This window comes from Malus domestica, chromosome 08, assembly GCF_042453785.1.
Source record: "Malus domestica chromosome 08, GDT2T_hap1".
NCBI classification, from domain to species: Eukaryota; Viridiplantae; Streptophyta; class Magnoliopsida; order Rosales; family Rosaceae; genus Malus; species Malus domestica.
Genome location: NC_091668.1, coordinates 10,400,516 through 10,419,544, shown reverse-complemented (window position 1 = coordinate 10,419,544; position 19,029 = coordinate 10,400,516). Strand labels below are relative to the sequence as shown.

The 19,029-nt window shown below is 37.7% G+C and overlaps 1 protein-coding gene across 3 annotated transcripts; it reads left to right on the top strand.

Annotated features, from left to right (window-relative positions):
• The first annotated feature begins 3,265 nt into the window (after positions 1 to 3,265).
• Positions 3,266 to 18,308, top strand: LOC103441318 (helicase and polymerase-containing protein TEBICHI). 3 transcript variants are annotated; one of them, XR_011583677.1, is made up of 28 exons: positions 3,266 to 3,506; positions 3,985 to 4,436; positions 4,590 to 4,797; positions 4,976 to 5,839; positions 6,879 to 6,943; positions 7,296 to 7,401; positions 7,493 to 7,693; positions 7,857 to 8,057; positions 8,966 to 9,127; positions 9,221 to 9,460; positions 9,624 to 9,836; positions 10,017 to 10,367; positions 10,563 to 10,715; positions 11,172 to 11,393; positions 11,740 to 11,958; positions 12,063 to 12,180; positions 12,867 to 14,011; positions 14,147 to 14,344; positions 14,538 to 14,797; positions 15,118 to 15,307; positions 15,392 to 15,499; positions 15,709 to 16,061; positions 16,572 to 16,680; positions 16,780 to 16,920; positions 17,093 to 17,189; positions 17,281 to 17,391; positions 17,566 to 17,686; positions 17,787 to 18,308. XR_011583677.1 is itself a non-coding variant. In XM_070826799.1 (27 exons), exons 1-26 carry the CDS (start codon positions 3,474 to 3,476, stop codon positions 17,379 to 17,381), a joined length of 6,510 nt encoding a protein of 2,169 aa, XP_070682900.1. In that variant the 5' UTR covers positions 3,266 to 3,473; the 3' UTR covers positions 17,382 to 17,391; positions 17,526 to 17,668. The 3 variants fall into 3 exon arrangements, 2 of the variants coding, with proteins under 2 accessions (XP_070682900.1, XP_070682901.1); XM_070826799.1 differs by lacking the exon at positions 17,787 to 18,308 and having other exon boundaries at positions 17,526 to 17,668; XM_070826800.1 differs by lacking the exons at positions 17,566 to 17,686; positions 17,787 to 18,308 and having other exon boundaries at positions 17,281 to 17,392.
• Positions 18,309 to 19,029: the final 721 nt, after the last annotated feature.

Below are 19,029 nucleotides of genomic sequence, written 5' to 3'. Positions count from 1 at the left end.
CAAAAAGTTGCCTAAGCCCGAGGAATTAAGAGGGAAAAAGTATTGTAAGCTGCACTACACATTTAACCACTCTATCACCAACTATGTCCAGTTTAGAGATTGGGTGCAAGATCTCATCATTAAAGGGAAGTTTCTATTAGAGAAACCTCAAGCCAACATGATGATTGACACGGATCCCTTCCCGGAACCCCCAATAAACATGATCAACTTAACATGGGCCAAGAAAGAGAAAGGGAGAGCCATTTGGGAGGTAAAAGCAGAATGAAAGATCCACATAGGAAACTCTCAAGAGGCTCGAAAAATCCAAAGCAGCCATAATAGAGGGGTAGTTTTATACAGTTAATGCCAATACAAGTATGAGCTAGAAGTACCAACATCAAGAGTCATCTTTAATCAGAAAATGATGAAGAGAAGAAAGAAGGAAGAACTAGAAGCCTACATAAGTGTTTTGTGGACAGTTGGAAAAAGAAACCTTAGGGAAGGTCCTCTAGAGGTTGGGAGGGGATTTTCAACTAAAGGGTGTGTCCAAGATGTTTAGAAGTTTTTCTTAACAAGAATTGTTATCAAAGGGGTCTAAGCAAGTTGATAAGTGTGGAGAGAGATTTCTACTATTAAAAATCCAGAAGGTGAAATAGAAGAAGATTTCATTTCATGAAGGGATTACAAAAATCTTAGTCCAACAACTTTACATCTTCGGCCAGAGCAACTATTCTAGAAAAGTAAGTTTACATGATGGTAAAAATTGGGCCTGGTTCTCCTAAATACATGTTGCTATTCACAAGTTGGGTTTTGGAATCCTCAACCTCTTGCGAAATCTTCTCCATCTCTTCTACTTTTTGGGAGAGATGGTTGGTGAGGGTCACTTTCTTGGCCTTGAGTAAAGACAACTGTTCCTCTAAGCACTGGATTTTAGAATCAACCACTGCAATTTTTTCTTCCACCACTGACCCTTCTTCCACCAATTGCCGGAGCGTAGCTGTACTCTTCCTGAAAGCACTTCACTCTATTGGACGCCTGCTCCGCCTTCTAATGCTGATCCCTTAATGCCTGCAAATTCTTAAAAAAATTTAGAAAATACTTATATTGAGCCTGGGACAACAACTGAGCTTGGTAAAGCTCAATAAGGGCATTCTCTACGTCATGGAGAATCTTAAGACTAAAAGAAGTTGTGAAGCCCCATTTCATCCAATCCTTGAAAGTTTAACGAGCATTTTGAAAAGAAGAAGATTTAGAGATGCTTGGGGTGACTGCAGTTTAGTTTTGATTTGCCCAAATTTCTTTACTACGTCGGGCAAGGATGATGCTGAAGAAGTGGAAAAGTGCACCTCTCGCACCTTCAACGGTAACAGTAGGGGCAGCCTCAGCTAGAGAAGTAGGAAGGATTGCAGGGGTAGGAATGAAAGTAGTTGTGGTAGAAGTCTTGGCTTGCTTACTCACAAGCTCAGGGACATAGATTCCTATGATACCAGAATCAGGAGAGGGACAAGGAATATCTCTCTTGTGCACTACGCGCGGTGGAGATTTGCCCAAACCTTCTCCAAAACCTTGTTGCAACCAAGACAGACGTGTTAAAAGGAAAATTTACAAGTCAAAAGAAGACAAGGTAAATCTACCTGATTTAAGCTCGGAGCCTTGGAAGCAGGTGGAGGGGGAGTTACTTCCTTTGATTGCTGGGGGTGATTGTCATAGCTTACTAAGGGAGGAGAGACAGTGCTCAAACCTTCAACAGAGGCCTACAAATAGCAGAAGTGGGGACCAAAGTCAAAAATTAACTTATGAAGAAGAAAAGCAGAAGGTCTAAGTTATGATGTACCTGAGGGGGAACCTGAGGTTGAGGAGCAGACACTTTAGAGGCTTTAGGTGCATCAGTAGGAGCTGCCCGAGAGGCTTGCGGGTTAGTCACCTCTGAAACCACAGGAATCTCAGGGACTATGGGCTCCCTGAAAGTGGAAATTGGTGTTTGATGGAGTTTCTATGCTGGAGAAGGTTGGAAAGAATAGAAGATGATGAGTACAAAGAAAGGGGATTCTTAGTATGAAAATGTTAGAGGTAGGCACTTACTAGGTTATTGTCATCCTCAACATAGTACATCATCTTCCAGTTGAACGATCAAACTGAGAAATGGGATTCTTAGTATTTTGATCGTTTGATAAATTTTTTGGTGATATATTGTTTTAAATTTTAGAAACTATATGAAGGTATAATGGGTAAAGTAATAAATTTTAAAAAAACCCCAATAAAAATAGTTTTATTTATTACCATATATTTATTTTTGATATTTTTTAATGGTATATTGTTTTGAAATTTTAGAAATTATATAATGGGTAAAGTAATAAAACTTTTATTCTTTCGCACACCTTTAAAAAAATTCCAATTTCATTGAAATGAGGAATTGTATTAAAAAAACAAAGCTACTAAACCTACCACATTGTCCTATTTCTCCATCTACATTATAATCCCAACCACCATAAAAAAACAAAAATTAAAATGTTATTTTTCCACCCACTTTTATTCCTAAAATATCCCAATTAGCATCCTCGCTTAACTCCGAGCTTGTCTCTAAAATTATTGCACCAGTGGAGAAATATTTTTATAGCGCTCACTGACAAAACTTGCAACCTTGTTTTCTATTGATCAAACACGATACCCTTTATAAAAGACTACTCTTCCCCGGTTCTTCTTCCACACTTGTGTATATAAATATCAGCACTATACATATGCAGCAAGTCCACATTGCATATCAATTCATGATATCCATTGTTGAAGCATCCAAACAAAACAAAAACATTAAATTTGAACAAGAGAGTGGCCGGAGAAAGCAAAGAAGAAACAAACTCTGGTTGCCTGGTTTTTGGGTTTGTCTTTGTTTTCAAGATTTTTATGAGAATTCATTTGTAGCAAATATAGAAAATAATGTGGAACTGGAACGATTTCAAGCTGAGTCGTATTGGGATTTTATCGGGTGAGTTAGGGTCTAAGGAAAGATAAATTGTTTGTGAACCTATCTTTTAAGGTTTTTATTAGTAATTTTACAAAAGAGCAAAACAGTAATTTAAATTTTTATTAAAAAATGGGTAGACAGATAAGACACTGGATGAGAATAACAACACTCTAAAAAAATACGCCATTATCGTATAAATTTATTGACTTATCCTTTTACATTTATTTGTTTTTTCTATCGAGTGATCGTATTTTCGAATGGTTAAGTGGTATTTATAAAAATGGAACAAAGTAAAGGGGCACAGCTGCAAAAAGAGCCAATATTTTCAATTCCCGGGTGAGGCCGCTTATTTTAAGAGCACCACTGTACTGTAGTCTTCCTGCGGATTTGGAAGTTTGAACCATGCCTACTGGGCACCCACCTGAGAGCTAAACGGCCGTTTTCCGGCGTCGGAATTAAGATTTCGATCAGAGCGCAAAGCCACTGGTTTCTAGGGTTTCTCCGATTGCAGTGGAACTCTCCGCTTTCAGCCATGGCGTCGCCTCCTCGGTCGCGCGTCAATCAGGTTTGGTTTCCAAATAAATTCTTATAATAAAACCCTAGGAACTCACAGGAGCCATTTCACATTCAAATTTGAAATCTTTCTGAATCTTGACGCGTTTATTTGAAGAATTGGTGATTAGTTTGTTTGAATTTTGCATTGACGCACGTTTTGTTTTGTAATTTCATTTTTTTCTTCGGGGTTTATGTTATTGGAGTATAATTGGGTAGAAATTGATGGATTTAGAAACACATTGTTTTCGTTATTGTTGCCAATTGTGCATGAAAGGCGTATTCTTTGTGGGGTTCAGGGACAGATTTTGTATTACATTCTTACAGTAACTGAACTAGAAATCAGGTGTGATTCTTGGTGAAAAGTGTTGGCTTTTACTGGGTTTCTCTGAAAAACCTCAGTTGAATCTATATATCTTGAGTCATGAAAATGAAGTAATTTGTATAAACAGTTCTACATAACTCAGTTTTTCATCTGTGTGGATGTACAGTATTTTTCTTCAAAGAAAAGGAAGCCTTCATCACCCGCATCGAAGTCTGGGAGAAATGAAAAAGATGTAAAAACTATGGTAGAGGGTTCGCCCGATGCCAAAGGCACTTTGGAGAATTATTTGTTGGGTTCACAGGACAATAGTATCTCCCCAAAGCCTTCGCACAGAGTTTGTGATTCATTAGCCCAGCAAGATCAAGTTCAAAGGAATTTGACATCAGTGATGGATAGTTCCTTGAAAGATGAATTTAAACAGCTCCCCTTGTCTTATCAACTGCACTCTCAAGCTAATAATGCCTCCAAAGAAAATCAGAAGGAAACATTCGAGGGATTAACCAAGGTGGGTGATGGTGCAGTTGGAGATACGGTGAAGGATTACTTAGCTTTCACAGAAGGTGGGGAAAGTGCAGAACTTAAAGAGTTTGCAGCAGACTTTTTGTCTTTGTATTGCAGGTATTGTACTGGACTGTAAACATTTGGGCACCATGATATATACTTTTTTTATTTCTGAGCTTGCTCCTGTTGTTTTCCCTAACCTCTCATATTTCAAATTCTGCATTCAACATACTTTTCGTTTCCTCCTAAATCTATTTCGTTTTGTGTTAGTGATGTTCAACCAAATGAAAGTACTCTGCCAGAGATGAAAGTAAATGACCATAAGAGACAAGCTAGCCCATCTCAGCTTGACCGGGAGGACAAGATATTTAAAAAGAGGCATCTCATTACCAATCAGTCACACATGGAACATGAATCAAGTTGCTGCAGTGAGAAGAGTTCTGAAGCCATGCAGTCTGGTCGTCCTGATGAAAATAGGGTATATGATTTCAAGACTTCTGAAAATGTGTTACCTTGGTTAAATTTATACCCAGAAATTTTCTTATATTAGGATCACACTTGATATGCCGACCCCACTTAGTGAGAAAAGGCTTTGTTGTTGTTGTTGTTGTTGTAGGATCACACTTGATATGATATTGTTTTAATGCTATGGCCAGGTTACCATCGTTAATGAACTGCTCGAGCTCCAGTCAACCTTGAAAACATGCAGTAATACACCAAAACAATTTTTAGACATGTTTAAATGCTATACACCAGGTTCGATGACTAGAAAATCTATTGTTAGTGAAACCCCCAAGTCACGTGGAAGCTCATCATTTTCACCTGGAGAAGCTTTTTGGAATGATGCCATTCAACTTGCTGATGGCCTGTGTGCACAAGCAGCAGAAGTAATTAGTGCTGCAGACATCCAATATCATAGTAAAAGTTCATGCAATTTGAGAAATGCACCCTGTGATGGCAAGTCAAAGGAAATGCTGAATGAAGGTGAGCGCATGGATAACAGTGCTAATTCAGGGCCAAAGGGGAAGTATAGAAAGGATTTAGATAAAGAAGTGTCCCCACTGCCGGTTAAACATTTTGATTTTTCTTGCGAAGACAAAAATTTGGGTGAAGTTGTACCACATCATTGTGATGCATACAATTTAAAAAGCGCAGCTCTTATAGGTGGTGAGCAATCTGAATCCAGCCTTGCAGACCATAGAGGTCTGAGAAATACTATCATGACCCGTTGCAGCAAATCTCAGGAAAATCAAGTCATATTTCGAGAACCAGATACAGATACTGTTAATGCAGTGACCAACATGAAAGTGGATTTGACAGGCAAAGATAATGATAGCATGACATCTTATTCACCAGTTGATGAAGTTGTGAAGTTGACTGGTAACCATGAATCTAGCGAAGCAAGTACTCCTTCAAGCTCTATGCCTCTCAAAGATCGCCTCGATCTGAACAGTTGGCTTCCACCAGAAATATGCAGCATATACAGAAAGAAAGGAATTTCAAAACTGTATCCTTGGCAGGTATCTTTCAAATTCTGAGTTAAGCCAGTGCTCAATAGCCTCAATTCATTAGTTCTGGAGGATAACAGACGGAGGGCAGGTTAATTGGGTGGTCTGCTCTCTTGATATTTGGGTGGATCTTCCATCTACTTAGTTTGTTTTGACACGTGATTAGGTTATTGTGTGTTTTGGTTTTTCTTGTTTGTCAAATGGAACTAGGTCTGGGTTGGGGTTTGATGCTTCTATTTGGTTTAACTATGATGGACAGTGCTACTACCTGAACTTTCTTCCAAAATTTTATCCGACCTACATGACATCATCACATTGAGTTACACAATGTGGCTGTGTTCTTGAATGCAATGATGTAGTGCTTATATCACGTGCCACACAAGTTGGGAAAAAGGTTGGGAGATGTTCAGTTCTTAAGCATTTTCCATTTAGGATACTTTTTCAATGACAATGATAATCTACATTGCACTTAAAATGAACTACTGTCTATGCAGTTAGGTTTGTTGTGTGATTTGGGGATGAAAACTTGGAAATAGAATTGGGATAAGTTTGCCTTGAGGAAGCATTGTCAATGACAAACCCATAATCTTCCTACGAAAGGACAACAAGAAAATTGGTGCTCATGGTTGATGGTGTTGTCACAAGTAAATGGTTAAAATTGTGATTTCCCAATGTCTAATCTTTATTAAGGTTTTCAATTTGTTTAAGAAAGGACTTTATTATGGTGTCCGAAGTTTTATTTTTTTACGTATATGCATGAACCACTCGCTCTGGTCTTCCACTTTCTCTTTATTACTTTTTATCAGGTTGAGCTTTTGTCTATTATTATTTTTGAAATTATATATATTCATTATAACAAATGATCCAGTGTCGTGGTTTGGCCTTGAACCAACAATATGCTTCTCTTTACTGTTAGACTAGGATTTCATTGTTTTAAGGGCTTTAGGTAAAAGTACCTTTCAACGTATTTATGATTGGGACCTTGGGTTGTTGTGAATCTGTATTAAAACTAATTTTCAAGCATAATGTATATGCATTCTCCATCTTTCAGGTTGATTGCCTTCAGGTGGATGGTGTATTGCAGAGAAGGAATCTCGTATATTGTGCATCAACAAGGTATTTATGCCATTTATTTTTATCTTAGTTTTTTCTGTCATTTTTGTGCTTTTGAGTCTTCCTTAGTGATTTGATAGGGTTGTACAGTGTATGTAACATCTACTAACCCTTTAACATTTCAGAGTTTTAAGCCACTGTTGTTTTTTTCATTTATTAATTCTCTACTTTATCATTCTATTTGTGCTTCCAGCTTATGTATCAGAAGATTTTATTATTTTAACTCTTTTAACTTTTATGTTCTTTATCACAATGAAAAGATGGAGTTGTTTTGTAGAAAAAGTTTATGCTTTTTTTCTTTTCCTTTCACTGGAAGGCATCTATATGTTTCTTAGTCTTGCTTCCTCTGCCACAGTGCTGGCAAAAGTTTTGTTGCAGAAATTCTAATGTTGCGGCGGGTCTTATCAACTGGAGCAATGGCTTTACTTGTACTGCCTTATGTATCAATTTGTGCAGAAAAGGTGATATTGTTGTTTCCCTCAAAGATTTGCAAGTTTGGGTTATTGTTTCTTTTGAAATGTAATATCAATTACAAATTCCTTTCTGGTGCAGGCAGAACATTTGGACGTACTTCTTGAACCACTTGGTAAGCATGTTCGTAGTTATTACGGAAACCAAGGTGGTGGAACACTTCCCAAAGATACTTCTGTAGCTGTTTGCACAATAGAAAAGGCAAACTTTTTGATAAACAGGCTGCTGGAAGAGGGTCGTCTTTCAGAAATTGGGATTATTGTGATTGATGAATTGCACATGGTACTTTAAGCCATATCTTTGTGGTTATTAACTTATGTATCAACATCCTGTTCTTCTATGCATATTTATTCTTCCTTCGTTTCTCAATTTGGTTATCTCTTTTGGTGTATGCCTATTGGGTGGACTTATTTAAATGCCTGTCATGCTTATAAATCATTAACAGGTTGGAGATCCAAGTAGGGGTTATCTTCTGGAACTTCTGTTGACCAAACTTCGTTATGCAGCTGGTGAAGGCAATTCTGGATCAAGTAGTGGAGAAAGTTCAGGTATGAGTAGTGGTAAGGCTGACACTGCTCATGGTCTGCAAATTGTTGGGATGAGTGCAACTATGCCAAATGTGGCAGCCGTTGCTGATTGGCTTCAGGTAAGTGGAACTATAAAACAAACTATTATCCTCCACTATATCCTTTTTGAACAAATGTTTCATTGTAGGCAGTTGTCATTAACACCTGCAGGTCTCATAATACGTGTAGCTGTGGGTCTTTCAACATTGATTTAAGATTATAGATATATATAATCTTTACTTGGATTAAAGGATTTTTATCTAAGAGGGATTGAATTCCATTCTTGAAGTACTTTGCTATATATGATAAGTAAACCTTCTCATAAGCTCTATCTTCTGAGGGAAAGAAAATCAAATAGTTTAGTCTTGTTCTGAATCTTCCAGCGGAATGTTTTTTGACCAATCACCCAATTAGGCAATCAACTAGCTTGATTACAAATTTTAACCTTTTTAGTGACTGAAGAGAACTACCATGTTTTTAAAATTTCGTATTTTAGATTCTTATGGGCCAACTTGATATTGGACGAACTGGTTATTCCTGAAGCATTATACAGTCGACAGGTTAAATGTTGGCTTTTTAGAAAGCATTTCATTATTCATGTCTTTCATGTTAGAATTTTTGGTTATGTTACCCCAAATTACGAACTAAACGCATCACACACACAAGATGTATGATGGATGTTACAACAGGAAGTGGGGTATGCGAGTTGAGAGTGGGTTGGTTGGAAGTGAGTTGCATGTAGTACCATCTTAATTTAATTTGTTGATCTATGATTAAGATTGCTTAAGGGTGCCTTTGATATTATATGAATTGAATAAGAGTATTTTCTGTTGAAAATTTTACTAATTTATTTTGAATTTGTTCACATATTGTGTTGAGGGAGTACAAAGTACCCTACTAGCTAGCACACACATCTTTCCATAATTTTCCAGCTTCATGGTGTGGCTGGCCATATTCTATACCTAACTTTCCACAAATATACATGCAGGCTGCACTATACCAGACAGAATTTCGACCAGTACCATTAGAAGAATATATTAAAGTTGGTAACACCCTTTATAACAAGAAAATGGATATTGTTAGAACATTTCCTAAAGCAGCTGACCTTGGTGGTAAAGATCCTGATCATGTTGTGGAGCTGTGCAATGAGGTAGGGACTTTTTACATCCCATCTTTTACTGAAGTTGTTTTGAGGCACTAATTTGAAAGTTGATCAATGATGAATTGAGGGAATGTATCTCAGGTTGTTCAAGAGGGTCTTTCCGTGCTAATATTTTGCTCTAGTCGAAAAGGATGTGAATCAACAGCAAGGCATGTTTCAAGATTCCTCAAGAAATTTTCACCTAACATTCGCAGTGATGACAGTGAATTTCATGATGTTGCTTTGGCTATTGATGCCTTACGAAGGTGCCCTGCTGGTTTGGATCCAGTATTAGAAGAAACTCTTCCTGCTGGTGTTGCCTATCACCATGCTGGCCTCACGGTATTCTTTTGCTTTGGGTTGTCTTCTTCTAAGTTTTTACTATTCTTTCCCTATAATTTTTTCTGTTTTCCATTTGTTATTTATTTTGATGGTTAGTTTCCACAAATAGATAGTAGATGAGCTTTTCTCCTGAATGAATCTGTCTGCTTTTGTCTATTCTTAGGTTGAGGAGAGAGAGATTGTCGAAAATTGCTACCGTAGAGGCCTGGTACGTGTCTTAACTGCTACATCTACCTTAGCAGCTGGGGTTAATCTACCAGCTAGGCGGGTCATTTTTCGTCAGCCCAAGATTGGTCGTGATTTTATTGATGGGACAAGGTACAGACAGATGGCTGGTCGGGCTGGTCGAACTGGAATAGATACAAAAGGAGAAAGTGTATGTTTTAGTGTCTATTCTTCTTCTTCAAGGATTCTCTTAAATAATCAGTTTGTTATATGTGTATGCTGTGATCTTTGTGTAATTTCCTTTTTATTTTTAGTTCATTCTTTTTTATTTGCTTTGTCAGTTGGTATAACGATTTCATTTATATTAATATGTATATTTTTACTTGACCAGGTACTTATTTGCAAGCCAGAAGAGATCAAAAGAATTATGGGAGTTCTTACTGAAAGCTGTCTGCCATTGCGTTCTTGTCTATCTGAAGATATGAATGGAATGACCCATGCTATCTTAGAAGTTGTAGCTGGGGGAATGGTTCAAACTGCTAATGACATTCATCGATATGTTAGGTGCACACTTCTAAACTCCACTAAACCATTTCAAGATGTGGTGAAATCAGCACAGGAATCTTTGAGGTGGTTGTGCCACAGGAAATTTCTAGAATGGAATGAGGATACTAAGTTATACAGTATCACACCTCTTGGACGTGCAGCATTTGGCAGTTCCCTCTGCCCTGAAGAATCGCTTGTAAAGATTCTAACTTATTCTTGTTATTGTCCAATTAATTGCCCAAATATCTTTGTTATCTGCACATCATTGAGCCTAAACTTGTCAGCACAATAACTCGTGAGATGGATTATATTTTTCTGTTAGCTGACCCCTACTACTTGAATTTAGGTAATGCATTCGACATTGATCATGCTTTCTCTATTGATGTTCTAGATTGTGCTGGATGATCTTTCAAGAGCAAGAGAAGGGTTTGTGCTTGCATCTGATTTGCATTTAGTTTACCTAGTAACACCAATAAATGTTGATGTTCAGCCTGATTGGGAACTGTATTATGAACGGTTCATGGAATTGTCTGCTCTTGACCAGGTAATTTGCCTCTTAGCAAATAAGCAATTAATTGCTAATGATTTTGTGCCTGTGCATGTAATATATTTTTTATATGTTATTGGAGAACAAATAAGTTCATTGGAGACATTATGGAAAACATCATGTTTAAAGTATGAATTTGTCTTATGCTAGCAATTTATGGGATTATCTAGAGCTGACCCCATCTGCTGAGAGGTCACCACCCTGATTGGATTTATAAACACTTTGAGTGGTTTTGAACTCCTGTACTATTTCAAACCTATCTATATCAGTCCATCATCCATATTCAAACATAAAACTGAAATATTTTCAATAATTGATATTTGCCTGTGAATTGAGCAGTGAGCATTAAGTCAAAATTGTATGACTTTATGACTCCATGCCAACTGATTTCATGGATTTCAAAATTTATGGTTCTTATAATTTTCTTTTTCATTCTCTTTTCATGGAATGCAGTCTGTTGGCAGTCGTGTTGGAGTGACAGAACCATTTTTGATGCGCATGGCACATGGTGCACCTGTGCGTTCATCAAACAGGTTCAGAGAAAATCTGAAACCGCTGCATGGAAAATATGAAAGTGGACCTGGAATGAACAACGATACTGTACTTCAGGATGATCAAATACTTCGAGTGTGTAAACGGTTCTATGTTGCTCTCATCCTGTCAAGACTAGTTCAGGTATCGTCTTTCTTCTTTCTCAGCCTGACAGCTGAGGATTTCCTTCATGTGATTCTCATTTATTGATAGGCACACATACTCAGAGGCATTGTCTGAGTTTCTGGCATGCATTCACGTTTATTTAAATGGCTTCCCTTGCTCTGGTTTTACACACGAACATGGGAGGTGACATGCATTTTGTTCCTTTAGTCTTGTCATTCAAATTTTTGTTCTTTTTCTTTTTTCGAGCACCAATCAGTTTAAATTTATTTATTTATGGGATATTAATTGCAATTGCTTGTATATAATTTGTGATATTTGTTGATTTCTGTCTTGCTAAATGTGTACTCTTCCATCTGTGGTGAAGGAAGCTGCTATCATTGAGGTTTGTGAAGCTTTCAAAGTGGCCAGAGGTATGGTGCAGGCCTTACAAGAGAATGCTGGAAGGTTTGCATCTATGGTAACCATGTTTTGTGAGAGGCTTGGATGGCATGATTTCGAGGGCTTGGTTTGCAAGTTCCAAAATCGTGTTTCATTTGGAGTGAGAGCCGAGATTGTAGAGCTTACTACAATTCCATATGTCAAGGTATGTGAACTACAATTATATTTGTAATCTCCTTTTCATACCTTAAGTATGTTCAACAGTGGTTTTTATATAATTATATGTAAATGGTATGTGTTGATCTGTAGGGTTCTCGAGCAAGGGCACTCTATAAAGCTGGCTTGCGTACTTCTTTAGCAATTGCTGAAGCGTCCATCCCTGAAATTGTCAAAGCTCTTTTTGAATCTTCATCATGGAATGAACAAGGTGATGCATATAAGATTTTAATTTTAGTACATGGCTTCTCTGGTTCCTATGATAAGTTTCTTGGAAATGATATCTTAATATCAACTAAATGTCCTGATAAGATCACATTCTTCTAAACTATGTTTGATTTGTGATGGTTACCAGGACTATTAAGAAATAATTAATCTTAGCTTAGTTCTTAGCATTTCTTTGCTTTGGAGACATTCATTTATCAGGTGAATGCATTCTCGTTGACCGTTAAAAAAGGAAATGAGTTTGAGTAATATTACGAACCAGTAACTACAGAAAAGACTTCTTTCTAAGAAGGCAAATTTTACTATGTGATAAGTGATAACTCATGTCAAGACCTTTTTCTGAATGCGACACTCTTTCTGGTCTTTCAATGAACTGCACAAATGGTACTCTTTCCAGTCAAGTATTGTACAACAATTAGTTTTCTACATGCATGTAAGTTTGCTCAGATGCATTTGTTTCATGTGCTTGTGTGCCAGCGGGGTTGTGATAATATTTGTTCATGTAAATGGTTCTACCTCTATTGTTTATGTACTTTATTTTACGAAGATAGAGTTTTTGTCCCTTTATCTTTTCTAACTTATTTTAATATTTCTTAAAGTTTTGTTTTTATTTTAATGTGTATTTTTCCTGTATTCTTTCCTAATATTGGTAAGTTGATAATATGACTGCAGAAGGTTCAGCTCAAAGGCGCATCCAAGTAGGCGTAGCAAAGAAGATCAAGAATGGTGCACACAAAATAGTTCTTGAAAAAGCTGAAGAGGCAAGAGTTGCTGCCTTCTCAGCTTTCAAAGCTCTTGGATTAGATGTCCCACAATTTTCTCGACCGGTATTTTTAACTGGCGGTGGAAGTCCCAGTATGCAAGGAGCAGGAAATTCCTCTGGTGATAACTCCACTAGTAGCTTTCCTAATGTAGAGCACAGCACAGAGTATGCTGCTAAGCCATCTTTGGAAGGTAGGGTCCATTCTGAAAAGGTTGCAGAAGTAAGGTCAACTGGTGTCATGCAAATTAAGTCTGGTCCTGAAAATTCTAAAGTACATATTCGAGGGTCTGCTACCCCCGTAGATGAGCTTACTGTTGTGGTTGATCAAAACAAAAATACTGATTTGCCTGACCGGGTTCAGTTACAAAGCTTAGTTGATAGAACTAGGGCATCTGATGAGTCTCACGATCTTGAAAAACAGGAACGCTGCAGAAGGGATAATTTGTCCTCTGGCTATAAGGGCAATGCTTGTGAGAAAGGCCCAATTCATGCAGTTAATACTCTTGGTGGTTTTGATTCCTTCTTGGATCTCTGGCAATCCACCTCAGAGTTCTATTTTGATATTCACTACAACAAAAGATCAGAATTCAATTCTGTTGCGCCCTTTGAAATACATGGCATAGCCATCTGTTGGGAAAACTCTCCTGTGTACTATGTCAATATTCCTAGGGATCTACTGTGCTCAGACAGCGGTAAAAATGAATGCTTGAATTTGAATGGATCCGGCAATAGAAGTAATGGCTTACCTCTTGATGATTTGTTGGAGATGGCTGAATGTAGATGGAACAGGATTGGTAAAATAATGGGAAAAAGAGGTGTTAGAAAAATTACTTGGAAGTTGAAAGTTCAGATTCAGGCACTTAAAAGTCCTGCAGTTCATACTCAGAGATTTGGTTGTCAGAATCTCGGAGGGAAAAGTGCTTGTTTTGAAATCATAGACAGCTCATTTTTATTGTTGCCTCCAGTTCATATAAAAGATGGAATTGACATGTGCATCGTGGCCTGGGTTCTTTGGCCTGATGAGGAGAGAAGCTCTAATCCTAACCTGGAAAAGGTAAAATAAAAAAAGAACATCATTTCAATCAAAGCATTTGTTAAAGGAAAAAGTATTTAACTATAATTGTTTCATTCACTGTTTACATGTTCATCGTTATTGAATTTGCATTGAAGATTTTAGAATGATTTATAGGAAGTTAAGAAAAGGTTATCCAGTGAAGCTGCGGCAGCTGCTAATCGGAATGGAAGGTGGAAGAATCAGATGCGAAGAGCTGCACACAACGGTTGCTGCCGTCGGGCTGCACAAATACGGGCCTTATGTTCTGTTCTTTGGAAGTTACTTGTTGCTGAAGGCCTTACTGAAGCCCTCCTAAATATTGAAATCCCATTGGTAAGTTACTTTCATAGCATCTGACTTAATTTTCTGAGGAACTTCATTTTATTTGAGGTTTACATTATTGCTATTGTTTGTTTTGGATTTAAATGCATGTATAAATGCATCACCACTGTTTAGTTAGGTGCTTGAGAACCAGTACCCAACCCTACCACTTTTGACGCTAGCTTATTGCTTATTTGTATGCTAGGTTAATATTCTTGCTGACATGGAGCTATGGGGAGTGGGTCTTAACATGGAGGGATGCTTACAAGCACGCAAGGTGTTAGGAAAAAAGCTAGGACAGCTTGAGAAGGAAGCTTACAAGCTAGCTGGCATGAAATTTTCGTTATCTACGGCAGCAGAAATTGCTAATGTATTGTATGGACACTTAAAGCTGCCCATACCAGAGGGGCGCAATAAGGGGAAGCAACATCCAAGTACGGACAAGCATTGCTTGGATTTATTAAGGTATTAAGCGAGACTTATTTTCTTCTATTGTACTTTGTGACTTATTTTCTTCTATCGTACTACGTAACCTCACCCATCTGATGTGTGAATTAGCTGTTGAAATATTAATACTCAAGGGAATAGGATTGCTATTTAATTATTTGATTCCATAGAGGTTTCCATCCCGTTTAGATTGTTTTGTTTGAATAGTGAACACTTGGAGATGGTTTTTGAGTATTCTTGCATGCACACTTGAATCTTTTGGTTTTGTCATTTGTGGCATCAGCCTCTCATTGTTTTAAATTTAATGGATGAGCAACCTATAATCGATTTCATTTCAGGGATGAGCATCCTATAATTCCCGTCATTAAAGAGCATCGTACATTGGCAAAACTCTTAAACTGTACATTGGGATCAATTTGTTCACTGGGTAGGCTATCCGTGAGGACACAAAAGTACACATTACATGGTCATTGGCTCCAAACATCAACAGCAACTGGTCGGCTTTCAATGGAGGAACCAAATCTCCAGGTTTGGGTTTCCCATGAGTTGATTTTTTCTCTCCTCCCTCTCCTTCAGTCGTTAACAAGGTTTAACCGTGATTTATTTATGCAGTGTGTTGAACATATGGTTGACTTTAAAATGAATGAGGATGGAAATGGAAACAAAACTGATGTCGATCAATTCAACATCAATGCTCGTGACTACTTCATTCCTACTCAGGTAATGATCAACTTGTTCATGTCCTTGAAGGCCGTTTGTGTGTTATTGTTACATTTATACCATAAAAGTCAAAATTCTTGAGTAAATGAGGATGCGGGGGAGGGTTGATACAGTAATGTCATATATTTAGATAGAGGACAGGAGAAGGGGATGGGGTTTATGATTTCATGGTTTACATTAGTTGATTTATTGTTGCTATTCTTTCGCAGGACAACTGGTTACTGTTAACTGCAGATTATTCTCAGATTGAATTGCGTCTGATGGCACATTTCTCTAAAGACTCTGCACTCACTGAACTCCTTAGTAATCCCCATGGTGATGTCTTCACCATGATAGCAGCTAGATGGACTGGGATTTCAGAAGAGTCTGTTAGTTCCCATGTACGAGATCAGACCAAAAGGTTGGTGTATGGCATTCTTTATGGAATGGGTGCTAATAGCCTTGCAGAACAACTGGACTGCAGTCCAGAAGAAGCTTCCGAAAAAATAAAGAACTTTAGAAGTTCTTTTCCTGGAGTTGCTTCTTGGCTTAATGAAGCAGTTGCATATTGCCGCACGAAAGGGTGAGGACATCTTACTATTTTCCTGGTTGCTAGAAGTCTTTGAACTCACTTGGGAATAGGTTGCTATCATATCTGAAAACCATGTAGTATTTTGGTTAATATTTCTTACAATTGAATAGGCTTTTTTCTGTTTTTTTCTTCCTCCAATTACTCAACTCTTTCATCACGTTGCCTTTTCCTTCTAAATAGTTGTGTTATCATATGATCAGTTTGAGGTTTCTTATTTATTAAGTCTATTTTTATTTATTTTTTGGCATGAGAGGGAAGGTTTATGCATTTTTTTTCTTGTGTTTTGACTTGTTTTCAAAATTCACTGGTTCTTCTCCTAGTGCTGGTTATAAAGTTTTTGGAAGAAGCATCTCTTCGTAAAGAATAGGGGTCAATGTTGATATAAGTTTAGCATTCTTTTCGTCTTCTTTTTCTTTCCCAGAAAAAGAAAATGTAATACACTCTGGTATACATAAATTTTGAAGATATCCAACTGTTGATTATCTGCATTATTGTGCCCAGATACATCGAAACCCTTAAGGGAAGAAAGCGCTTTTTGTCAAAAATAAAACTAGGAAACAGTGAAGAAAAGTCGAAGGCTCAGAGACAAGCTGTGAATTCTATATGTCAGGTACGGCTTTTTCCCTCCCTTCTGTGGGGACAAGGAGTGTGGGGGTTTAACGTTAATCACTAAATTGTAGTATTTTTCTTTGATGTCTTCCTTTTACAGGGATCTGCTGCTGACATAATTAAGATTGCAATGATAAATATATATTCCGTGATAGTTGAAGGTGTTGAAAGGCCTGATTCTTCTTCTCATCCTGCAACAAAGTTACACATACTGAAGGGCCGCTGCCGAATTTTATTACAGGTCGGTTTTGGAAATTCTGTTTGTGTTAAGTTCTTTGGTCAATTTGAAGTGTAGAGGAAGATATTAATAAGCTAAGATATTTAGCATCTTTTTAGCTTTTCTATTTAAATATAATTTTGCTTCATTTACAAGGCAACTCATGTAACAATGCTTGTTGGTGGTTTCTAACCAGGTACATGATGAATTAGTACTAGAAGTTGATCCTGTTGTGATAAAGGAAGCTGCTTTGCTGCTTCAGACGAGCATGGAAAATGCTGTTTCGCTTCGTGGTATATTTCTAAAGTTTCTGGAACATTGCTCAATAGTGGATAATTTGAGGACATTTGTTTGCTGCACCTAATTTAATTATTCGTTGTTCAGTTCCATTGGATGTCAAAGTGAAAGTCGGAAGATCGTGGGGTTCCTTGCAACCTTTTCAGGCCGACCAATATAAAGATAAAGCTGTTGTGCCTGAACAATAGATTGACCAAGGTATGTTCTTGCTGTTGATCTGAAAAAGTAGAACATTCATGCATTGGATGGTGGTGAGTGATGGCTTTACAACGAATCTATGTACTTGCTGTCAAAAGAAATGTTCTATGGCATGTTTTCTAATTGTGTTGCAGTTGTTTTTAAATATGTTCCGATGATATACATAATACACAGGGAAATTCACTATATATTCTGGCTAAGCAATGCTTTCCTTGGAAAGATGCTGGACTGGACTGCATGTGATTCAAAATTCTTGAAGAAAATTTGCAGAGCTGTCTTTGGGGTTTATGAACTTGTGAGATCCTCTTTCTGTCACTATTCTAATTGTTAGTTTTCTTTTTATTTACTTTCTATTTTTCAATTAGGACTTCTCAGACATTAGTATGCATTCTCAGGGAATTCTTTTCATGGGAGCGGGTGCAACTGTTGGAGATCACAGAAGAACCACCTAGAATAGAAACGCACTGCTAACTGACCATGTAGAACTGACGGGTTCAAGGATCGTAAGCTCCTGATTTCTTAAACCAGACAATAGTGTCCTCGAAAAGAAAATGGAAGATGGCAAAGGTTCGTGGCTGAAATTTGAGAAATTGGAAGGCAACGTGCTTTGGGTTCCATGTCAATGTGTCTGCACATGGCAGACTGCTACTGCTTTATCGTTCATGTTGTCATCACTTTACAAAGACACCATATAAGCACTTATTTTTTCTGGTGCATGACTGGATAAGACAGCGTACTTGTAATCGAGCTTTCGTTGCCTGCCAGCTGATAGCGATAGAATCATCATTCATTCAGATGTTTTTAGTCTTCGATTGTACAGATGTGTCTCATTAACTCAAAATGTATTCATCGGACAGCATGATTAATGATTATTTAATACATACCTTATGCCTCTGATGAGTTGTCGAGGCCATTCACTTCATCTTCTTCTCTGCCTCCGCCTCTTTCACACCGTCTGTTTTTTTTCTTTCCCGATCTTGCTTCTCTCTCACCATGTCAACCATTTCTACCAATCCTCCTGCCGCTGACTGTCTTCCCTTCTGTCTCAAGTCAAGCCATAACTATCAAATCTCGACCTATAACTGCAACCTACGGCTTCCTCAGATCGTTCCAGTTTTGAAGAGCCGCAGTTTGTTGGCTTGTGTTGACGAATCTCTTCCCTGCCCACCTGAATATTTCTCAAAGATGACTGGAAATTATGCTCATCTTCACTCCACGCTCCTTTTTCCACCTCTGTCGACGCTGCTTAAATATTTCTTGACATGCAAATCACTTTTGTTTCATTCGATTTTTAGTTGTCTCAGTTATAGCACGTACGGTTTGCATTCTCAACTTACACACCAATACACACCAATACACCTATATATTCCTCAATTTTTCGTATACAAGCTAAGCCAGGATCAAATAGCTCAATTGTTGCTATTGTTACATAGGCACCAATGTTGGTACCCTTTGGCCTCATAAGGCACAAATAATTTATTATGCGCAGTGACCATATTTTTTGTAATGTAGTGAAGAAGCTTTCCGGCTAACAAATTGATTGTCTGTAACAAACTGACCCATGCGTATGTAGTCTTTATTGTCATGCAATCAAGAAAACGGTGACTACCAACTCTTGTTTTTCAATACACTACAAAA

What these genes read in the sequence shown, in the direction of transcription:
- LOC103441318 (XM_070826799.1), top strand. Translation starts at nt 3,474, where the DNA reads ATGGCGTCGCCTCCTCGGTCGCGCGTCAATCAG. An exon ending in TGATTGATGAATTGCACATG is followed by an intron (nt 7,694 to 7,856) that starts GTACTTTAAGCC and finishes AATCATTAACAG; the next exon opens with GTTGGAGATCCAAGTAGGGG. An exon ending in CTGTGAATTCTATATGTCAG is followed by an intron (nt 16,681 to 16,779) that starts GTACGGCTTTTT and finishes TTCCTTTTACAG; the next exon opens with GGATCTGCTGCTGACATAAT.